This window comes from Podarcis pityusensis (assembly GCF_964106645.2).
Source record: "Podarcis pityusensis genome assembly, chromosome: 3".
Classification (NCBI taxonomy): domain Eukaryota; kingdom Metazoa; phylum Chordata; class Lepidosauria; order Squamata; family Lacertidae; genus Podarcis; species Podarcis pityusensis.
Window position 1 is genome coordinate 29,183,353 of NC_138026.1, and position 20,820 is coordinate 29,204,172.

General features: G+C 44.6%; 1 protein-coding gene across 1 annotated transcript; it reads right to left on the minus strand.

The window, feature by feature from the left end:
* Positions 1–166: 166 nt before the first annotated feature.
* Positions 167–17,658, minus strand: PDIA6 (protein disulfide isomerase family A member 6). Its single transcript, XM_080998477.1, has 13 exons — positions 17,504–17,658; positions 14,605–14,746; positions 12,621–12,678; positions 11,005–11,131; positions 10,252–10,358; positions 4,998–5,134; positions 4,258–4,372; positions 3,799–3,939; positions 3,488–3,572; positions 3,308–3,380; positions 2,604–2,762; positions 2,098–2,194; positions 167–676 (listed from the first exon to the last, which is right to left on the minus strand). Exons 1-13 carry the CDS (start codon positions 17,535–17,537, stop codon positions 602–604), a joined length of 1,350 nt encoding a protein of 449 aa, XP_080854603.1. The 5' UTR covers positions 17,538–17,658; the 3' UTR covers positions 167–601.
* Between the last annotated feature and the right edge of the window lie 3,162 nt (positions 17,659–20,820).

Genomic DNA, 20,820 nt, shown 5'->3' on the forward strand with positions numbered 1-20,820 from the left:
ATGGTGCTTCTGTAAACCTGTAAGGCTCCAAAACGGTGAGATGAAACTAAAGTATCCTAAGTAAAATAGCTCCTCTGGTGCTGTTAAGCGCTTACCGAGTAATGACACCAGAAACACTGTGCTGCTTATCAGAATATAGTGCTGCATACAATGTACAACACTGACATTGTTTGTCAAAAATATTTGTTTTATTCTTTCATTGAAACGAAGGCTGGCATAACCTAGATTTTTGAGGGGGAGGGGGAGAGAATTAGATCACGTTTTAAAACTAGTTAAACAAAGTCTTGGGTCACGGTCAACCACATACCAGCTGGAGAAAAGCTAAAACAGGAGTATTTCAATGAAAGATCAGCGTCACCCCCCCGCAAATATCTGTTGCACAGGATACAATCAATTTTACTCGATACAAAAAAAAAATTCACAGAATTTTAAAGATGGGCTTTCTTGAGAGGCACACAGTTCACTTGCAACAGTGCTTACGGTAGCGGGCCGAGGGGGCTTCTCTCGGCAAAAAGGCCACTGGAGTATCCGTGGGATGCAAAGAGATGTTCCGTCAAACTACTGCTCAAAGTCTCTCAAGAAACAAAGTGTCTTCCTGCTCTCACAATTCGTCCTTCTGGGTATCCCAGTCGTCGAGATCTACATCACTGAGATCGATATCCTCTTCGACTGGCAGCTATAAGGCAACCAAGCAGAGTGTGAATCAAGTTTACAGGTATCCAGATGCATCAACTGGTGTCTCCATGTGCTTCTTTGAACAAATTCAGAAACCGTGTGCTCGAACCATGACAGGAAGCTCAAACGCACATGGCCAACACACAAATAAGACTCTTATCTATGCCAGCCATTGTTGCAGGAGACTTCTTTGCTTTAAAACAAAGGTTTAGCTACCTTTCAGTTTGTGCACCTCGACCAACACCCTTTTTAAATGTGTCCTCAAATTAGGGGATATACTTATGCAATTTAACTAGAGCAAGAAGAGCCAAAGTGGTGCCTTTATGGCATTGTGGGCTACAACTCCAACCATCCACTTGCCATTGGCTATACTGCCTGAGGCTGATGGGAGCTGTAGTCCTAAACAGCTGACCTGCACCACGTTGGCAGCCCTTGAACAGACAGCTCTCACTCATACACAAAGATGTATGCAGCTCATTAAAACTTTGATATTGGAAGGTGGTTCAGTCTTCCTGTGAACTTGCTTCACTCTCAATGCCACCAGCAAGTAGAAAACGCTAACCAGAGACATTTATAAACTGAAGTTAGCAGGTATACGGTATATTGAGAGAGTACTTTTTTATTTAGCACAGTGGTTTGTTGCAAGAGTTTTATTAGTAGAGCATCACACAAAAGGAAGCAGGGAAGTTGCCAAAACCATCTATAGCAGTATATGATTGGAATGTAAGACCAAAAGACGGGCGGAAAGCTTTAAAATAGAACTGCAATCAAAGAAATATCAGAGAGAGTGACTTCAAGTGGGGGAAAAAAAGAGGTTTTCTGATGAGCTAAACAGCAGGAGACGTGGCAATACTATAGATCAGGCATGTCCAACAGGTCGATTGTGGTATTAAGTAAAGTGATCGCTTGTGTGGTCCTCACTGATCCTCAAAAAAAAGCTCAACAACTCTGGGGCATCCTTCCCCTAAAAAGGGCAATGACAATGGGTAGATCACAGCCAGTTTTTTTATACTGGGAGTAGACTGCAGTCTCTTGGAAGTTGGATGTGCCTGCTATAGATGAATAATGAGAATTGGGATTTTAGCAAAGTCTATGACAATGTAGTACTCCTTCAGATGTTGTGGACAACAACTCCCATCAGCTGCAGACTGCATGGTCAATGGTGACAGATGGCTCGAGTTGTAGTCTGGCAACATATGGGGGGCACCAGGTTGGCTATCCATAGTCTACGTGAAGACAGAACAGATGTTTACAATGCTATTAAATCTGATCTGGTAACGGGCAGCCTGGGGGAAGACACCCCAGAACGCCCCATCCAAAATCACAAGCTATGGAGTGGGTTCCAAAAGAGTACAGTTTATCCCCAAACAAGCACTAAAACAAAATGCTCTGATGCGCAGAGTTCAAGAAGGCACTTCTTACCTCGCCATCTTTGCCGTCCCATGGCTCTACTGTGTTAACTTTTGGAAAAGCCCCTCCACCTACAGGTGCTGTGGACCCTCGACCAACGGAGAGTTCCCTAAAAGGAGAAGGTTCCGTCATGTTTAGAATTTGCTTTTGTTTTTTTGAGTGGGTGAAAAAATACCAAACCATTACCAAGTCTGAGATGGCATAATTGTTTTCCACCACCCAGTGGGCAATATATGGTCTCCTCATTTCATTTGCTGCACCTAAAAAATGGTTACCTAACACGCTCAGAAGGTTTATGCAAAACCAAGCACACGTAACCTTTAAAGGGTTGAAGTAAAAATTAGCTCCGATATAATGGGAAAATAAAAGCAACCCTAAGAATGATTTTCAAGTCCAGTAGCATTCTTCTACCAATGCAAAACAACAACTTGTGTCCAAAACTCAAGGGGGAAAGGCATATAGTTCTTGCCGTTTGGATACCATCAAATGGAGCAAAACGTATGCAGAGATTTCCGTACCTTAGGAACTCGTTAATTCCTTGCTCGCTGAAAGATCCTTTCAGCAGTGCAAATTTCATCTTCCGAGCATTCACGGCTGCCATAGCTGGGTAGCCAAACCCTCCAATTCCAAACGAGTTTTCAAGATCTGACTGAGCTCCAGCTTCCGTCCACAACCACCTGGGGGGCAAAAAACCCCACATCACTGCCATTGTACATGAAGGTCAGTTCACATCTGTATGCCTTAAAAAAACTAGTTTTTCCTTCCTTTGCTTCGACACCTTGGTTAATGCTCGTGAAATGGAACACCAAAAGCAGGACAAGGGTGAGGGAGGGAGGGAGGGAGAGAGAGAAAGCTGGCTGGAGTGTGCAGGCATACCATCCAATCCTAATCCCTGACCCCCTGAACATAGGAAGCTGCCTTATCGTGAGTCAGAGCATTGCTCTATCTTGCAGTGTACTGACTAGCAACAGGTTCTGCTGGGTTTCAGGCAGGGAACTTTCCTGGTTCTAACTGGAGATGCCAGGGATTGAACTAGGACCTTCCATATGCAAGGCAAATACACTGAGTTATTGCCTTTCCCACGTGTTACATTCATAATAATAGCTGCCTTTGTATGTCTGAATGGGGCACGTTCTTTTGCAGAATACAAATGACCCGTCCACTAAAAAAGTAACGGGTCTGGCAGCATTTCTTCCCTTCTATGCGTTTTGATGTGACTTACCCCCACATCTTCTTTTTGTATTTATCTGCCAATTTCAGCATGACTTCCAGGTAGGAATTTCTACCTGCGGCTCCTGTTATGACAAGACGGGGAAGGGCAAAAGTGTTTGAGGCACTTATTACAAACACGATTTGGGGTGGGGTGGGGACAGACAACAAGCTTTTTCTCGCTTTTATTTACCTGTGTCAAGAATATGGGGCAAGACGGAAATGATGCACAGCTGGTGAGCATCGCAAGTTTGTTTCAGAACATCTTCATTGATGATCTGAGAGGGAGAGAAACACACAGATGCCTCATCACCCATGAAATTACTAATGGTTAAAGCAGGCGTGGGGAAACCTGTGTCACAGGCCTAATCTGGCCAAGCACACTTCTTTATCTAGCTCCATCACTCTCCCCAAGACATGCTCCCTTGTCCCATCCCATCCTGCAATGAGTTGGCTTACATGGCCTGTTTGCTTCATTTCATCAGATTATCAGGACAAGAATACCTCTAGGAGTTCAGGCGGTGGAGCATTATCTGAGAACAGGTCTAGAGCGCGAGCAACAATATCCGATTTTGTCCTTCCACCTTCGTAATCGACGGGCTCTTCTCCCTTCTGGAAGACCTTTATTGTCGGGAACCCACGGATCTGGGAGGTTTCAAATGGTAACAAATCAGAGCCACAAACCTGACAAAGCAGCGATAGCCACTGGGAGGCTACACACTTTCTACATAAAGCTGCTTTCCTGCATAGCAGGGACGACGTCCGAGCACATATACCTACATTTAAAAAATCATACTAATTCCTGGCTGTGCTCTCACTCTGCTTTTGTTTTAAAATGCAGTACATTAACTTGCTGAAGCAAAGTGCTTATCAATAAAGTATCTTTTAAACTCCCCCGCAAAACCCTAATTGAGACAACTTTCACGTATTTTGAGGAAAAGAACACTGCTCTGCTCAACTCACCCCATATCGGCTTGCTAACATCTGGTTCACTGTAGCATCTACAGCAGCCAATTTCACTTTTCCCTTTGTCTGCTCCTTCACTTCTGTTGCAGCTGCTGCCCATTCTGGCTCTAAACTGTGGGAAGAAAGGTGGGGTTTTTGCATGTTTGTTCCTTTTTTATTTTATTTTAAAGATCACTACTAATTAGCAGCGGCATCCAAAATCTTAATATTTTAAAGCACCTTTTGTCACAACTGAAATAAGAGTGAGACTAAACCAGGGGTAAAAGCAAGGGGGGTCCCCTCAGGAGGTTGTCAGACTCCACCTCTACCACGAGTCCCAGCCAGAATGGCCAACGGTCAGGAATGAGGAAGAGTTGTAGTTCATAAATGTCTAAGGGCCACAGGTTTCCCACCCCTGCTCTGTAAGCTATGAGCTTTCCAGACTTGTTTGTGGAGAACATGAGGGTAACTGGCACCAAGGGGACTGCACTGAAATCAAGAGAGAAAACCCCAGCATAAGGGAAGCAGAAGATGTTCATCATTTTCAGCTGTCACAAGCTGAAGAGCAATTTAGGCTGCAATCCTTTACACTGTCCATGCGTTCAGTTCCACTGCAGCAAGGTTCACTTCTGAGCAGATGCGATACATAGGATTGTCCTTACACCGGAGTACCGAATAAACATTTCAGACACCCGCCGATAAATTTTGAGTCGTACTTTGCACCTGTAGCAAGTAAACGGCGCCTTCAATCCACTTACTTTTTGCAATGCCCGCACCAAGGAGCATAAAACTCTACCAGCCAGACATCTTCGCTGTTCAAGACGTTCTTATCGAAGGTGTCGTCCGTCAGGTCAATCACATCCTTTTTGCCCGAGCCACCGCTTTCCCGGCTGCTCTGTAGTTCAAAACACAAAAGGACTCAAATTTAGTTTGAACGCCTTTGCTGCAGTCTAGCAGTAGTCACTCCACATGGGCACATGGGAGTTGCAATTGCAAGCTACAAGTCTGTGGAGCGCTCTCTGCATGTGTCTATGCCAGGGCAGCCAATGTGGGTCCTTCCAAGTGTTGCTGAACTACAGCTCCCATCATCCTTGGCCACTGGTCATGCTGGCTGGGGCTGATGGGAACTGTAATCTTAACATCATCTGGCAGGCACCATGTTCGCTATCCTTGGTCTATACAGTGGTACCTCAGGTTAAGTATTTAATTCGTTCCGGAGGTCCGTACTTAACCTGAAACTGTTCTTAACTTGAAGCACCACTTTAGCTAATGGGGCCTCCTGCTGCTGCTGCGCCGCTGGAGCACGATTTCTGTTCTCATCCTGAAGCAAAGTTCTTAACCTGAAGCCCTATTTCTGGGTTAGCGGAGTCTGTAACCTGAAGCGCATGTAACCCGAGGTACCACTGTACTCTATGGCAGTCCAACGCGTCGATAGTGAGATGGATCTTGGTCGATCGCACTACGGTGGTATTTTTTGTGTGTGTCCTCTTTCCTCCTCAGAAAGAGAACTTTTGCCTCCCTCCCCTCCCCCCCAAACCTTAAAGTCTCTCATTGGCTCTTAGTCACGGCACTGCCATCCCCGCTTGTATTCCCCATTAGTTGGCAGCCGTGCCACTCCCAGAAGAGCCTTGCGTCTACAGCCATGCAGTCTGCCTTTTATTTGCTGCCATCGCCATTGGAGGCGCTCCGGCCCCAAGGAAAACGAATCGGCTTTGTTCCCGGTGTATTGGTCTTCGACGTCTGTCGATCAAGCGCCACTGATGCTTATCACTGGAGAATATATGTATGGTCAAGGCTGACCTGCTTTAATAACTTGCGTTTTATTTCTCCGGGCTGACTGCCAGGGTGACCAAGCACTGCCAATGATTGGCTGAAAATGAGCCTCTTCTAGCCGCCTAGCAGGTTAGGTTGCGAGGCCTCCACCCCCTCCTTTTCTACGCTTATTTATTTATTTAACTTGAATGACCTCGGAGGGGTGAGAGAAGGGAACGCTTCCTGAAGTCTCATGCCCAATAGCAGATCGGCCACAGAAGGAGTCAAGAGAGGCATCGACCAATGGCACTGGAGTACAGTTAGCACTCTGCCAGCCAATCAAATTCTGCAGTGTTAATCACTGTCTGGATTTGGCAAGGAACTGGATTGTACCATTCACAGATAAGGGGGTTCTAGGCAGCGGGAACAGTGGACTGTTCCATTCTCAAATTAAGGGGGGGAAATTTAAGCACAAGCGAAAAAAGAAGATCCCGCAGAAGCGAATGAAGGATGGAAAAGCTGAATTGGTTTTCCTTCTTGTCTGGGTGTCTGGTAGCTCTAAGGCTGTCACACTTTCCAAAGCAGGTAGCATTCTGTCTCGCTGAGTTAAGACGATAAAGCTATATACACCATTATTATATTATCATCACCAGTATTACTATTAATAATGATTTGCTAGTCGCTGACTGCAAACAGGTCTCTTAAGAAATTTACGAGAGATGAAAAACCATAAACAGCAATTGCTTGGCTTGGGAACCAATACATGTCATTCTCATTTCCGAAACCTGGAAAGGGAAGATGTGATTCCTTGCACTTTAAATGTGAGGCGTAGTTTCTTGTTACCGTCTTTGCACAGTCATAGTTTTTAAATCAATTATTTCAGAAGGCCTAGGCCCTATTGTAAAAAAAAATAAGTGCCCAAAAGAAGTCCAAAAGTTATCATTTTCACGACGAATGGGAAATTGAGTATTCCTTTGTGATGGTGAAAGACAAGTGTAGTTGTTTAATTTGTAACGCCTCAGTGTCCTTACCAAAAAAGGGTAAGTTGGAACGCCACTATAATGCTCTCCACTGTAGTAAATTGGCTGTTGATTTTCCACTCAAAAGTGAAATGCGTAAACTTAAGCTCAAAGCACTTAAATCAAAATTAGCTGCTCAGCAACAATTACTAGCAAAATCCAGCTCACATTCTAACAATGCAACCATTTCATCCTTCAAGGTGAGCAACCTGATTGGTAAAAATGGCAAACCTTTCACCGAAGGGAGTGTTTGTGAAATAGTGTTTTCTTGCAATAGCTGATAATCATTTTGAAGGTTTTAAATATAAAAAAGGAGATCACAGCTGCTATCCAAGATCATCGAGAAACACGGTTGTGCGCTGAATGGGAAAAAAAAATGTGTAAAAATATAAATGAACATCTGTTGAAAGATGTATCCAATTGCGTTGCTTTCTTTACGCCAAGTGGATGAATCTACAGACATCAGCGACACGGCTCAGATGCTAGTTTTTATTCATATGATTTTTGAAGATTTCGGCACCAAAGAAGAACTACTTGGGATGGCTTCTTTAAGAGAAAGAACTACAGGTCAGGAAATATTGAATTCTTTCTATTCCTTCATCCTTGCTGCCATCACTACTGATGGAGTAAAAGCCATGAGAGGTCAGGTTAATGGATTTATTGCCTTTTGTCGATAGCATGGCGATTTCCCTGACTTCCTTGCATATCACTGTATCATTCACCAGCAAGTTCTGGCAAGCAAGAGACTGAATGCAAAGAATGTCATGGACATAGCTTTTAAATTTTAAATTCAATTCGTGGAAAATCACTTCAAAGGCAGCTTTTCAATCTCTCTCTTGAGGAAGGGCAGCCAGAAGTAATTTTACACACAGGTGGCTCAGTAGGCACAAATTTTTGCTAAGATTTCACAGTTTGTTGAAAGAAATAATATCCTTTTTGAAGGAGAGGGGAGAGGAGTACGCTCAGTTAGAAGATGAAGCATGGTTGTTTGATCTGGCTTTCCTTGCAGTTTTCACAGGTAAACTTAGTGATATGAACCTAGAACCTAAAAATAAATGCATTAGAGACTTGATGAGCATAGTTTCATCCTACAGAACCAAATTTAAGCTAATGATGGCTGACCTTACAATCAATACCTCTGGTCACTTTTCCTAACATGCAAGACCATCTGGGGAAAAAATCCTGCCTTTGTTTTTCAAACAGAGAAGTATGTGATCAAAACTGGTTCTGTTATTCAGGAGTTCAAAAAGAGATTTGGTGACTTCCAAAAAATTGAATAAATTGTAGAGTACATGTCATTTCCATTCAAATCCGATTTGGACACTAAAAGAAATTGCAGTCACTATCAGTAAAAATTACTCATTGCGCAAACTAGCTCTTGAAAATGAGATACTAAGTCTGAAAAATGACATTTTTCTGAAGGCCCATGAAAGAGAAAAATGATTTTGGAGGTTTGTGCCTAGACAAAAATTTCCTAATTTGAGAAGATGCAGCGAAATTCTACACTCATGTTTTGGTTCAACTTATTTGCATGAACCTGCATTTTCATATCTAAAAATGATGAAGAGTAAGCAACGTTCCAACATGACAGATAAACACCTTACGGATTCTCTGAACTGGCTCTCACCCAGGACTCACATGATATCTAACATACGGTTAACAAAATGCAGACCCAGGCCAGGTGTCATACTAACAACGGAGGCAAGCAGGTGTTTAAAAAAAAATATTGATTTATAGTATAATGAACGTTTCAGGTTTCATGGAAGCTACTATCATTTCTTATTATTTCTCTATCATAAGTAAAGGTAAAGGGACCCCTGACCATTAGGTCCAGTCGCAGACGACTCTGTGGTTGCGGTGCTCATCTCGTTTTATTGGCTGAAGGAGCCGGCGTACAGCTTCCGGGTCATGTGGCCAACATGACTAAGCCGCTTCTGGTGAACCAGAGCAGCGCACGGAAACGCCATTTACCTTCCCGCCAGAGCGGTACCTATTTATCTACTTGCACTTTGACGTGCTTTCGAACTGCTAGGTTGGCAGGAGCAGAGACCAAGCAACGGGAGCTCACCCCGTCACGGGGATTCGAACAGACGACCTTCTGATCGGCAAGTCCTAGGCTCAGTGGTTAAACCCACAGCGCCACCGCTCAGCCAAATATTATGTGTTTAAGTTGAGGAATGACAATGGGAGAGTGTGGTAGATCACTGCCGGTTTTTTATACTGGGTTAGTAGATCGCAGCCTACTTGGACATGCCTGCTCTATGGCATCTTTACTATTTAATTGATTTACAAACCTGCTTTCGTTCCTGTGTATTTTAACTAGGTTTATATGGCCACCCAACAGAACGTGTTCTCTAGGCGGCTCACTTAAGACAAAAACAGCAGTATCAGAATTGTAGAAAGCGGCACAAAATGGTTCTTTTTGATAGAAAAAAATAAAAATAAATGGATGCAAAATAAAACAAAAAACAACATAAACGATAAGCCTAGATCGCAAAACATGTGAGTTATTTGAAAGGTATAGGTTAGAGGTAGCCAATGTGGTGCCACTCCACCCACGGCCATGTCGCTGGGACTCCCAACACCAACCAGCCCCAGCCAGACTGGCCAATGGTCAGGGGTGATGGGGAGCTGTGATCCACCAACATCTGGTGGGTACGATTTTGGCCACCTGGCCCAGGTGAATAACTGGTTTTGGAAAGTCCATAAAGGTGACAACTGATGGGACTTTTTACCTTGCAAGCCTTGAATGGGCGATGCCACTAAGATCCAGAAGCATTTCAATTCCATCCCTGCCGCCCCCCCGTCTGCTATTTCATTCTTTGCCAGCCATCGATCCCAAAACACACTTTTATTTCCCCCACTTAACCTTCTGCCGTCGCTACTTCCCACCAAACTGTATTTTGATACTTATACAATGTGCCACAAATACTTCACAAGCAAAGACCAATCCTGCTAGTTACTCCTCAACGTGCATTAAGTTTGCCACGTGTGATTATGTTCTAGTTTTAAATGGGCAAACACACTGCACTGCTTTGCACTTTACAACAGCTTACCTTCCCAGACTTATTTTTTTAAATTCTTTTTAAACCTATAATTAAAATCCTTATACACTAAGCATTTTTTTTTTAATGCAGACCAATCCTCACCAAACTGCTCTCCAATTATAGCTTGAGGGATGTGCCTAGAAAACACATTCACGAAAGGAAACAATCTGTTGCTTCTTTCTGCCTGGACGTACCTGTTTTCCGTAGCTTTGGCCACCTCCTCTGCCACTAAGACGATCTTTCACCATTGACCGGACGGCACTTAAAGCAGCATCAACGATAGCATCGCTTGTCCTGCCCCCTAAGAACGTAAGAGAAAGACGGCAGGAATGTTTAGACTGGCTCCATGTCAGATTCTGTCAGCACTGTCTTGTGATGTGATGGAGCCTTCCAACAGTCACCAAGAAGGCAGTAAAACTGCAGTGCTGCGCTGGGAGAAAGCACAGATGCCAGAAGGAATGAGTCACAGATGAGATGCAGTGGAACATCCTGCCTCCTTGCAAGTAGGCTTGAAAACAGCCTTCTCTCAAGCCCAGTTACAATAAAGGAGGGTCAAAAGAACACAGTTGGGGAGGGAACAGCTACCCCTTCCTCTCTCAGCTGTGACTCCCTAACTACCACGCCCACTTCTGGCGATTTTAGTATAAGAAAATGAGAAGGTGTGATGATTACCTTTACAATACATGGCCTGATTAGTTAGGAAACAAGAGGGGGCTATAAGAAGTTTCATTTAATATGCTCATCAGTGTTTCCCAAACTTGGGACTCCAGCTGGGGTTTTGGTTTTTTTTGGACTACAATTCCCATCATCCCTGACCACTGGCCCTGCTAACTGGGGTGATGGGAGTTGTAGTCCAAAAACAGCTGGAGACCCAAGTTTGGGAAACACCGAGTTAAGTGTATAAGACTCAGCAATCCTAGTAAAAACCACCACTTTTACAGAAGTACCTTGGTAATCTTCTGGTCTGTTCTTGTTGGCACCAAATATCTTGATAGTGGGGAATCCTCTGACACCATACTGACCACCTAGGGAATTATGTTTATCTGCATCCACCGCCCCAACTTTCACAATACCCTGCAAGAAAGAGACTTTCAGATGAGGTAGGATTGATCCACTTGAGAATGAAAACTAAGCACCACCTTTAAAATGGGGTTGAGAGGGGTTAATAGGGTTCTATGTAGGATGTCACACATTAAATTTTGCCCAGATGAATGTGGTAAGTCAAGGAATCTGCTCATGAACACACAGTATGTGCTTAGCTTGAACATTAATAAAGCTGATTTCAATAAAGGGCTATTTTTAGTTCATAAGAGAGTAACTTTTACCAAGTTCCAAAAATGAGAATTAGAGCTGTATGAAACTTATTCTCCATTTAAATGTAATCAGAGGAATGATGAATTGATGGGGTCAGTCTTGAATTTTAGTAGGTGTTAACCATCCTGATCACAGGATAACATGATGGAGAAGATCTAGAACAGGCTTCCTCAAACTCGGCCCTCCAGATATTTTGAGACTACAATTCCCATCATCCCTGACCACTGGTCCTGCTAGCTAGGGAACATGGGAGTTGTAAGCTAAAAACATCTGGAGGCCGAGTTTGAGGAAGCCTCATCTAGAATAATATAGGTATTGCTACAATGATGCAGTTAAGGTAAGAAGAATGTAAGATGAAATAAAAGTACAGTGGTACCTCTGGTTGCGAACGGGATCCGTTCCGGAGGCCTGTTTGCAACATGAAAAGAGTGTAACCCGCAGCGACGCATCTGCGCACGTGCGGGTTGCAATTTGCCGCTTCTGCGCATGATGTCATTTTGCGCTTCTGCGCATGTGCGAGCAGCAAAACCCAGAAGTAACCCTTTCCGGTACTTCCAGGTCGCCGCGGGACGTAACCTGAAAGAACGTAGCATGAAGCGGACGTAACATGAGGCATGACTGTACTGCTTAGTAGCCTACAGTCTTGGGGGTGGCCCACTTCAGACAATGTAACAACTCTAAGGAATTATGGTTTATTGTAGCAAGAACAAGCAACAAGCTAAAGCACTCCCTTCGCTTCTCCTTGCACACCCAGCAGCAAAGGGGACTTCCTAGTTTTGTTGAGCTGCATCTGACTCGGGAAACTGTGGTTTGAATGCTCCCTTACAAACCAGGGAGCTCTCCTGTGTGAAACGGGACATCGCACACGCCACTTTTGCAATCGCAAAACTGTCAAGTTAAGGCTCCAGAGTGTTTAAAATGAAGATTGCAAAACAATACGCTTGTTCAAAGCAAATAAGAAACGCGTGTTACAAAAGGCAGCCACCTTCCAAACACCAAGAGAGAAAAAGGCCACAGCAGCGCCGTAGGGCACGTGCTTTGCCAGGTCCATGCCCCGGCAGGGCTGCAAACATTCCTGTCCAAAACCCTGGAGAGTAGCTGCCAGTCAACACAGACTGGCCTCTCCCAATCTCCAAATGCCTTGGACTACAACCCACAGCATCCCATGCTAGCATGGCCAATGGAATCAGGGACAATGCCACCAGGTTACAGAAGGCTGCGCTAGAAATGTCATGTTGCGGTTACTCACTTTCAGTGCTGTTGCAGCTTTCTTCCATTCAGGTGTCAGTCTTTGGCAGTGGCCACACCTTAAAGGGGAAGAAGAAAACACACACACACACAGATTTAAGAACTCTTTTGAATCCAAGGTGCACAGGAATCCAGCCACTTAGAATATTTTGCAGGAACAGGGAACACAAAGAACATTCATTGAATTTCAAGCAACACCACAGGTTTCCAATTGTTTTATAGTTTGGTATCAGTGTGTCCGTGGCAAGTGGAGACACGGAGTGTGGGTGCAGCAGGAGCTGATGTGGCAGGCTGGTTTTTGTGTCTGTCTTTAGTGTTGATAAAGGGGGGGGGGGAGCAAACAAAACAGCAGAGGCAGCTGGGATGGCGCCATTTACAACCACCTTATAAATCAGGTGTGTTGCAAAGGTTGAGAGGAGAGATGGCAGCAGGGCCAGCTCTATGAAAAGCAGCCAGTTGAAGGGGATGCCAAGCCAGATGGTAAAGGAGGGGGTAAGAATGATGAGGCTTGATGGCTACAGAAACAGAGATAGAAAGAGAGAGAATGAAACCCAGGCTCCGTCTGGCCTCACTATTATAGTCAGCATGACCTTGACAGAAAGAGACAACAGAACCAGTTTAAACCAGCTGTACTCAGCTTCTCAGAAGGAATAACCCAAACATCAGTAACCTTCTGCTTGCTTCTTTCACACAGAGAACGTTGTGGAATGCGGAAACAAGTTTGCTGTAGCGCTGCGTGCGATAGTCAGTGTTCTTATTCAACCCCCCATAAAATGCTCAACATCTCAGGCCCCCCTAAAAAAAGCTCAACAAGTCTTGTCCCCCCCGAAAGTTCAACAACTCTGGCCAACGCCCCTGCCTAAAAAATGCACTCTCCTCCCTCCAAAGACAATGGGTAGATCACTGCCAATTATTTTATGGCACTGCCTCGGCCCAGTACACCTGAAGGAGCGTCTCCACCCCCATCATTCTGCCCGGATGCTGAGGTCCAGCGCCGAGGGTCTTCTGGCGGTTCCCTCATTGTGAGAAGCAAAGCTACAGGGAACCAGGCAGAGGGCCTTCTCGGTAGTGGCGCCCGCCCTGTGGAACACCCTCCCATCAGATGTCAAAGCGATAAATAACTACCTGACATTTAGAAGGCATCTTAAGGCAGCCCTGTTCAGGGAAGCTTTTAATCTGTGATATTTTACTGTATTTTTTGTTTCTATGGAAGCCGCCCAGAGTGGCTGGGGAAACCCAGCCAGATGGGCGGGGTACAAATAATAATAATATATTATTATTATTATTATTATTATTATTATTATTATACTGGGAGTAGATCGCAGTCTCTTGGGAGTTGGACATGCCTGGTCTAGAATGACCAGAACCCTCCCTGCCATGATGGAGAATGCAGATCAAACCCTCCTGGCTCATCAGGTGAGTGAGGAAGAGGCAATGCAGGGATCAGCTGAGGAAGGGGGTGCTCTGTGCTTTATGTGTGGGTGATGTCATGTATTCATGGGGTGCCCCACCCATTGCGAATATGCAGCCTCCAGAGGAGTGGCTAAGGGTGATTATAGCTGTCATTCTCGGAGGAGGCCAAACCAACTGTTGACCTATACATATGCTCAACATTTGTGGAGGAAAAATGATACCACTGGCCACACCCTGCAAATATGATGCACTGGCTGTATGCAACTAAGAACTCTAAACAGACAAGGTCCCCATACACCAACTCTCACTTTTTATTGGTGTGCAACTGGCCACTGAGGGAACATGGGCAGCAAGAAAATGAAGACTGAAAGTTGCAGCCCTGCTCCTCACTCACACATAAGAGCTTGATGCCCTTCAGACATTTTGGACTACAACTCCCATCGGCTGTCTGAGGCTGATGGGAGTTGTAGTCCAAAACATTTCAAGAGCACCAAGCTGGTGAATGTTGGTGCAGACGGAACACACCCCAACAGTAATTATTCGCCAGAAGATGTGGCTCAATCGTTACTCACCATGGTGCATAGAACTCTACGAGCCACAAACTGTCGCTGTGGATGACCTCTTTGTGGAAGTTTGTAGGGGTCAGCTCTATAACATCGTCGCTGGGAGAATATAAGCCGTTGACAGCAAGGAAGAACGAGCAGCTTACCATTCCTATAATGCAAAATTTGAACAAAAGTCAATATCCTTTCAGAGAGACAAGCATCACCCTTGCTGCTTTTATGGCAAAGAGAATTCATGCGTGTTAAAGCAAGGGGGAAAAGTGATGCCAGAGAGCACCACCAATCCCAACAGGAGAAGAATTGTTATTAGGCTACGTGACACACCCATGCCCCACCTTTGCCATTAATTTGGTGCTGCCTCTCTCTTCACACAACCACAGTCACCAGAGCTCAAAGCACAAGGGGGGCTTCCAACTGGTTTGTGTCACATACATTGTGTGCCCTTTTACAGGTTAGCAGGTCTTGTACGCGGCCTGACAACACATCATTCTATAGTTGGTGCTGTACAGAGATAATTCTCCTGATGGCTTATTCTTTCATGGAGTCCAAGTCAGGGTTCTGTAAAGACTGGATTCACTCCAGCTCAGGCTGCAATCCTCTTAAGACACAACAGACATGCACAGATGTGTGTTGTATCTCAAGCTTCTTGGAACTCAGGGCACTAAGCACTTCTGCTTCCAGTGTTGACTGCACCAACCGGCACAATTTATCACACCACATATCATTTCACCAGTATGCATTTGCAGTGGCTTTATTCCAATAAAAATGGCTGTTAATTAAAAAACTGTAGTTCATTAGTAGAATAATATGCCTAACATGCCTTCCTGCCTTTCTTTCTTTTTTTAAAAAAGGACAGCAATAAAACTACCTCTGACTTAAGCAATAAAACTCCTAGCCCTTTTGCAAAGCAAAGCAAGGTCTGGTATGGTTTCAAATTGGATGGAGAACCATGTGTTGAGATTCCTGCACAGCAAGGTATTATCCCTTGGGGGTCCCTTCCAACCCTACAATTCTATGTTCAGCACCACATCCCGTTTGAAAAAATCCAGTCTTTAGTACGTATGTATTAGTAGAGCCCAGGGTAATTGTTTGCAGCCCAATAATCCTGCTCATCAGCAGTTGTAGCTGGCCCCATGAGCACGATTCCAGGATAAAACAGTTAATGGGTTTCACATGAGTGAGCTACATGGACAAATCATTCCAACATATACCAACCAACAGGTCATTTTATGAAGACCTAAAAGAACATTGCCTGCTAGCATTAATCTCTTCCAAAACCTGAGTCCAGAAGAAAAGAGTGGGGTGTGGGTGTGTTTAAACATGTAGCTGTTATCCACAGCAAAGCAGACTGACCATCCTTGTTCTCTCTATTCTTAACTAGCAAAAGGTCTGTTTTAACATGTGAAAGAAGATGCCTTTGCAAAAGCAGGCAGCATCAAGCCATTTCCACCTCACCCCCCTTTTTAACAAGATCTCATCACAGAAAATTGGAATGTATACTCAAGAGCAGGGGTAGGCAGCCTAAGGCCCAGGGGCCGGATCTGGCCCACGGATGGTCCGGGAATCAAAGTGTTTTTACATGAGTAGAATGTGTCCTTTTATTTAAAATGCATCTCTGGGTTATTTGTGGGGCCTGGCTGGTGTTTTTACATGAGTAGAATGTGTCCTTTTATTTAAAATGCATCTCTGCGTTATTTGTGGGGCATAGGAATTTGTTCATTCTCCGCCCCCCCCAATATAGTCTGGCCCACTACATGGTCTGAGGGACGGTGGACCGGCCCACAGCTGAAAAAAGTTGCTGCTCAAGAGGCTCACAGAGGTTGAGAGGACTTATATCAAAATAAGACAGTGCAAGCAGGACCAAAGCAACAATTATGTGGTGTGCATCTTGTCTACTGGCTAGAGCACCCTTTCTCAACCATCTGGGTCCCCATATGTTGTTGGACTACAGTTCCCATCATCCCTGACCCCCCCCACTAGCTAGCAATGATGGGAGTTGTAGTCCAACATCTGGGGATCCAAGGTTGAGAAAGGCTGGGCTGGAGTATTGACCGTGGCCTAGGGAGGCCCAGGTTGAAAACCCTGTTCAGCCATGAAGCTTGCTCTAGACCACCCATCAGCCCAAGCAGGGGTAGGCAGCCTAAGGCCCAGGGGCCTTACAGGGTTGCTGCAAGAATGAACAGGTATGGGGAGAAATCATGTACGCAACCCTGAGAGCTCCTGGGAGGAAGGGTGGGACAAAAAAAATGCATATAATACATTACACTCATAATCTTTCGCAGCAAAGCCCTAGATCAGGCATCCCCAAACTCCGCCCTCCAGGTGTTTTGGGACTACAATTCCCATCACCACTGGTCCTGTTAGCTAGGGATGATGGGAGTTGTAGTCCCAAAACACCTGGAGGGCTGAGTTTGGGGATGCCTGCGCTAGATGGACCATTGGTTTGACTCTGTATTAGGCAGCTTCCTAGGTTCCTGCTCTAAGGAAACCCCCAACCAGCAGCAAAAATTGAGAAAGATGCAAAGTCTCTCTTCTTCTAAAAGGATACTTGAGCTTTGTTTCAAAACGTAGTTCAAAAGAAAGCAATTTGGCGCACCCACTCCCATGATCCAAAATATTGATCACTCCCATGATCTAAAATATTTATCACTCCCATGATCTAAAATATTTATCACTCCCATGATCTAAAATATTGATTCTGGGCAGGGTATAGAAACCACGATCCGTTTTCAGCCTGGACAATAGAGCTGGCTTCTTCCACCCACCCCAAACCACAGCCGCCCAACAGGCCTGGGCTTCCCCCATATCCTATTAATAAGCTTGCAACGACCCCCACCCTCCCCGACCTTGCTATTAATTAAAGCTCCGGCACCTCTTTCCTCCCCCACCACCCACGCGCGCCCCTTACCAAGCAGAAAGCGCCTCACGCCGAACGCGCCCATGTTGCACTCTTAACAAGCTCCTGCGCTCTCTCTCCACGCTCCTGCGACTTCCCCTCCGGTTAAGGGCACCCAAAGCTTCGCCGATTCCAGCCGTGGCCGCCGCTCATTGGCGCTCCCGACGTTCCCTCTTTTGCATAGCCAATGGGAATCGGACGGATCAACGCCGCCGAGAGAAGGTTCGGCAGGGAGGAGCTAACTCCGTTCGGGAGAAAGAAAGAAAAGAAGAGCCGCGAGGGGGAGGAGCCGGCGCGAAGATCCGCTTCCTCTAAGCCATAGAGATAAGGGAAGGAGGAAGGCGCCCGTCGCCACCTGAAAGCGCAGGGTTCTTTTCAATGGTGGTAGTGGGGTCCCCCCCTACGCTGTGGGTTTCTGGATCCCGCGACAGCCCCTATCTACATCACTGTTGGCATCAGTATGTTAAAGGACGCCTCCTTGGTCTGTTTTTGTTTGGGGTCGGCTCCAAGTGCAGCTGCAAGATCTCTTAATCAGGAGGCTAAATCCCATTATAGTGGTAGTTACAGGTAGGTAGCCGTGTTGGTATGCCGTCGTCGAAACAAAATGAAAAGATTCCTTCCAGTAGCACCTTAGAGACCAACTAAGTTTGTTATTGGTATGAGCTTTCGTGTGCATGCACACGTATCTGAAGAAGTGTGCATGCACATGAAAGCTTATACCAATAACAAACTTAGTTGGTCTCTAAGGTGCTACTGGAAGGAATTTTTTCATTTTGTTTCCATTATAGTGGAAATCTCCTTTTCTAGATGAGGTCACACTCCCTTAAGGAAGGAGGGTTACTCCTTGGCCCACCGCCTTACGTATTGAGCATCGGATGGCAGTGGTGCATTTTCACAGTACTTGTCACATTTGCACCAGATACTGGCTTCCTCGCCTCAAAGAAGCATAGGAACTTTCAAAGTGTGAGATGGCCCTGGGTCTTATATACCTTAGGTGCCTTAATACATATACAGTGGTACCTCGGGTTAAGTACTTAATTCATTCCAGAGGTCCGTTCTTAACCTGAAACTATTCTTAAGTACCACTTTAGCTAATGGGGCCTCCTGCTGCCGCTGCGTTGCCGGAGCACGATTTCTGTTCTCATCCTGAAGCAAAGTTCTTAACCCGAGGTATTATTTCTGGGTTAGCGAAGTCTGTAACATGAAGCGTATGTGACCACTGTACCACTGTACTGTACAGGGTGTTCAAAAAGTAAGTATTACACCTTTGGACAATGTACTACATATGGTAGGTGTATAGTTCCTTTTCGAACACCCTGTTTATCTTCTAACACCTTATGACGTTCCAGTGGGGCTCTCTGCTTGTGGTTCTGTTTGCTCAGCCCAGTTCTCAAGCAATACACACCAAAGTTTTTTCAGTGGTGGCTCCTTCTGTCTTGAACTTACTTTCTAGGGCACTCCGCAAATACTCCTTCCTTATGTGCCTTCCATCGCATGGGCGTAACCAGGATTTTTGTTAGGGGGGCAGCATTTTGTTGGGGGGGAAAGAACTTTTGTTAGGGGGCAGAATCGACGTGATTGTTCAGTTAGTTAAGTATTTCTATCGTTTTACTTGATCAGGGGGCAGCTGCCCCCCTCCGGCTATGCCCATGTTCCATCGTAATCCTATATACTTCTTACAGAAGCATTCGTTACCTGATGGCATCTTACTTGATGGATTCCTAGTTTTTTCTTCAGATCTATTAAACATGTTTTATGTTTACATTTTAGGGTTTTTATGCAGTTTTGTTTTAATTCTGTTTTCTCTGTATGTTGCTTTGAGCACAGTTTCTATGGGAAAGCAATAGATAAACTTAATCAATGGGTGGTTTCCAAGCCTAGCATTGAAATGACACTGAACTGGGCTTTAATTTTGCAAATGTACAATGAGCCTTACTTTATTTTTAGTCGTAAAGTGTTACAGCACTAAACAAAAAACAGAAAACCACGGGGTGGATAAACCTATTTATTTGTTTTTAATGTATGCAATTGCAAAAGCTAAATGCATCCCAGCATTCAGTGTGTTTTGCAGCAGAAAGACATATTTTGCCTGAATTGACACGTCATCCCTAACAGATTTCCTTCTGTACTAGAGGGAAAAGGTAATTGCTCTTTGGTTGACTGCAAGTGGTGGGTGGTAAGTTCAAAAGCTGCAGCCCTGGAGCAGCAAACAAAGAACACCAAAAGAGTAGGAACTGGTTCTTTGCATTTCTCCTGTAAAACTGCCAGAATTGAAGGTGATTGAGAGGTTAGATCAAGTCTTAACAATTTATAAACAACAGGTGATTCCCATAAATACCGATTCCCATAAATACTATTCTAAAGCATTTGAACCACATGAAACGATCAAGTCAAACATTTGTTCCATTAAGCTTGTCTGCTCTGACCACGGCTTGGATGGCACATAATGCTAAACCAGGGTTAAGATTAACCATAGTTAAACATAAGTTGTCAGACAATCACTTGGTTTATTACATCACAGAATAGTTAAAAGTACCAGTGACAGCAGATGAATCTTGAGAGAAGTTTGTAAAAATTTTTGCTGTTCTCCACTTGTGGATCTATAGCTATTGAGTGATGATGGTTCCTTAACCATAGTTAAGGAGGAGCTTCAGGTTTTAACATAACACTAAGCTATGGCTAATGTTAACTAAGGTTTGTAAAGTGACAAGTGACCATTAACCATATTTAATAAACAATAGTTAAACTGCTGGACTGGGTTCACACATAATGCTATGTTATAGTTTAACAAACCTAAGTTTAATAAACTGTGGTTTGGTGTCATGCGTGAACTTTCTCAGACCTCCCATCTCCCTAGCTGGAGGGGCTGGGGGCTGAACTTGCAGCCTCATTCATGCAAGGTAAGTGCTCTGCCACTAAGCTATGAGCGTTCTATTGCCATCAAAGCGATTAACACATTGTGGCCACCAGAAACAGCTGCATGAGCTTTGTAACCCACAAATCCCACTTCAAAAGAAAATACTTGTCTTAAAATGGAGAAAAAATGAGGAAGTGCTGCTCATGAACAATCCATTACTGGTGGCAGTGGGCATGTGGAATGGTTTAAAATAGTCTCTTTTCCACATGGCTATATATATATATATATATATGCAATTAAGTTTCCAATTAACAGCACACAAAGCATGACAAAGGTAACTCCTGGTTGACAACATCTTACTTGTTAAGGGTGGTAGATAATAATAAAATAATAATAATAATAATAATAATAATAATAATTTCTTATTTGTACCCCGCCCATCTGGCTGGGTTTCCCCAGCCACTCTGGGCGG

Coding starts and splice junctions, on each gene's coding strand:
- PDIA6 (XM_080998477.1), bottom strand. CDS start 17,537: ATGGGCGCGTTCGGCGTGAGGCGCTTTCTGCTTG. Junction 14,747..17,503: donor CGTGAGGCGCTTTCTGCTTG/GTAAGGGGCGCG, acceptor TTTGCATTATAG/GAATGGTAAGCTGCTCGTTC. Junction 4,373..4,997: donor TGGTGCGGGCATTGCAAAAA/GTAAGTGGATTG, acceptor TTCTTCCCACAG/TTTAGAGCCAGAATGGGCAG.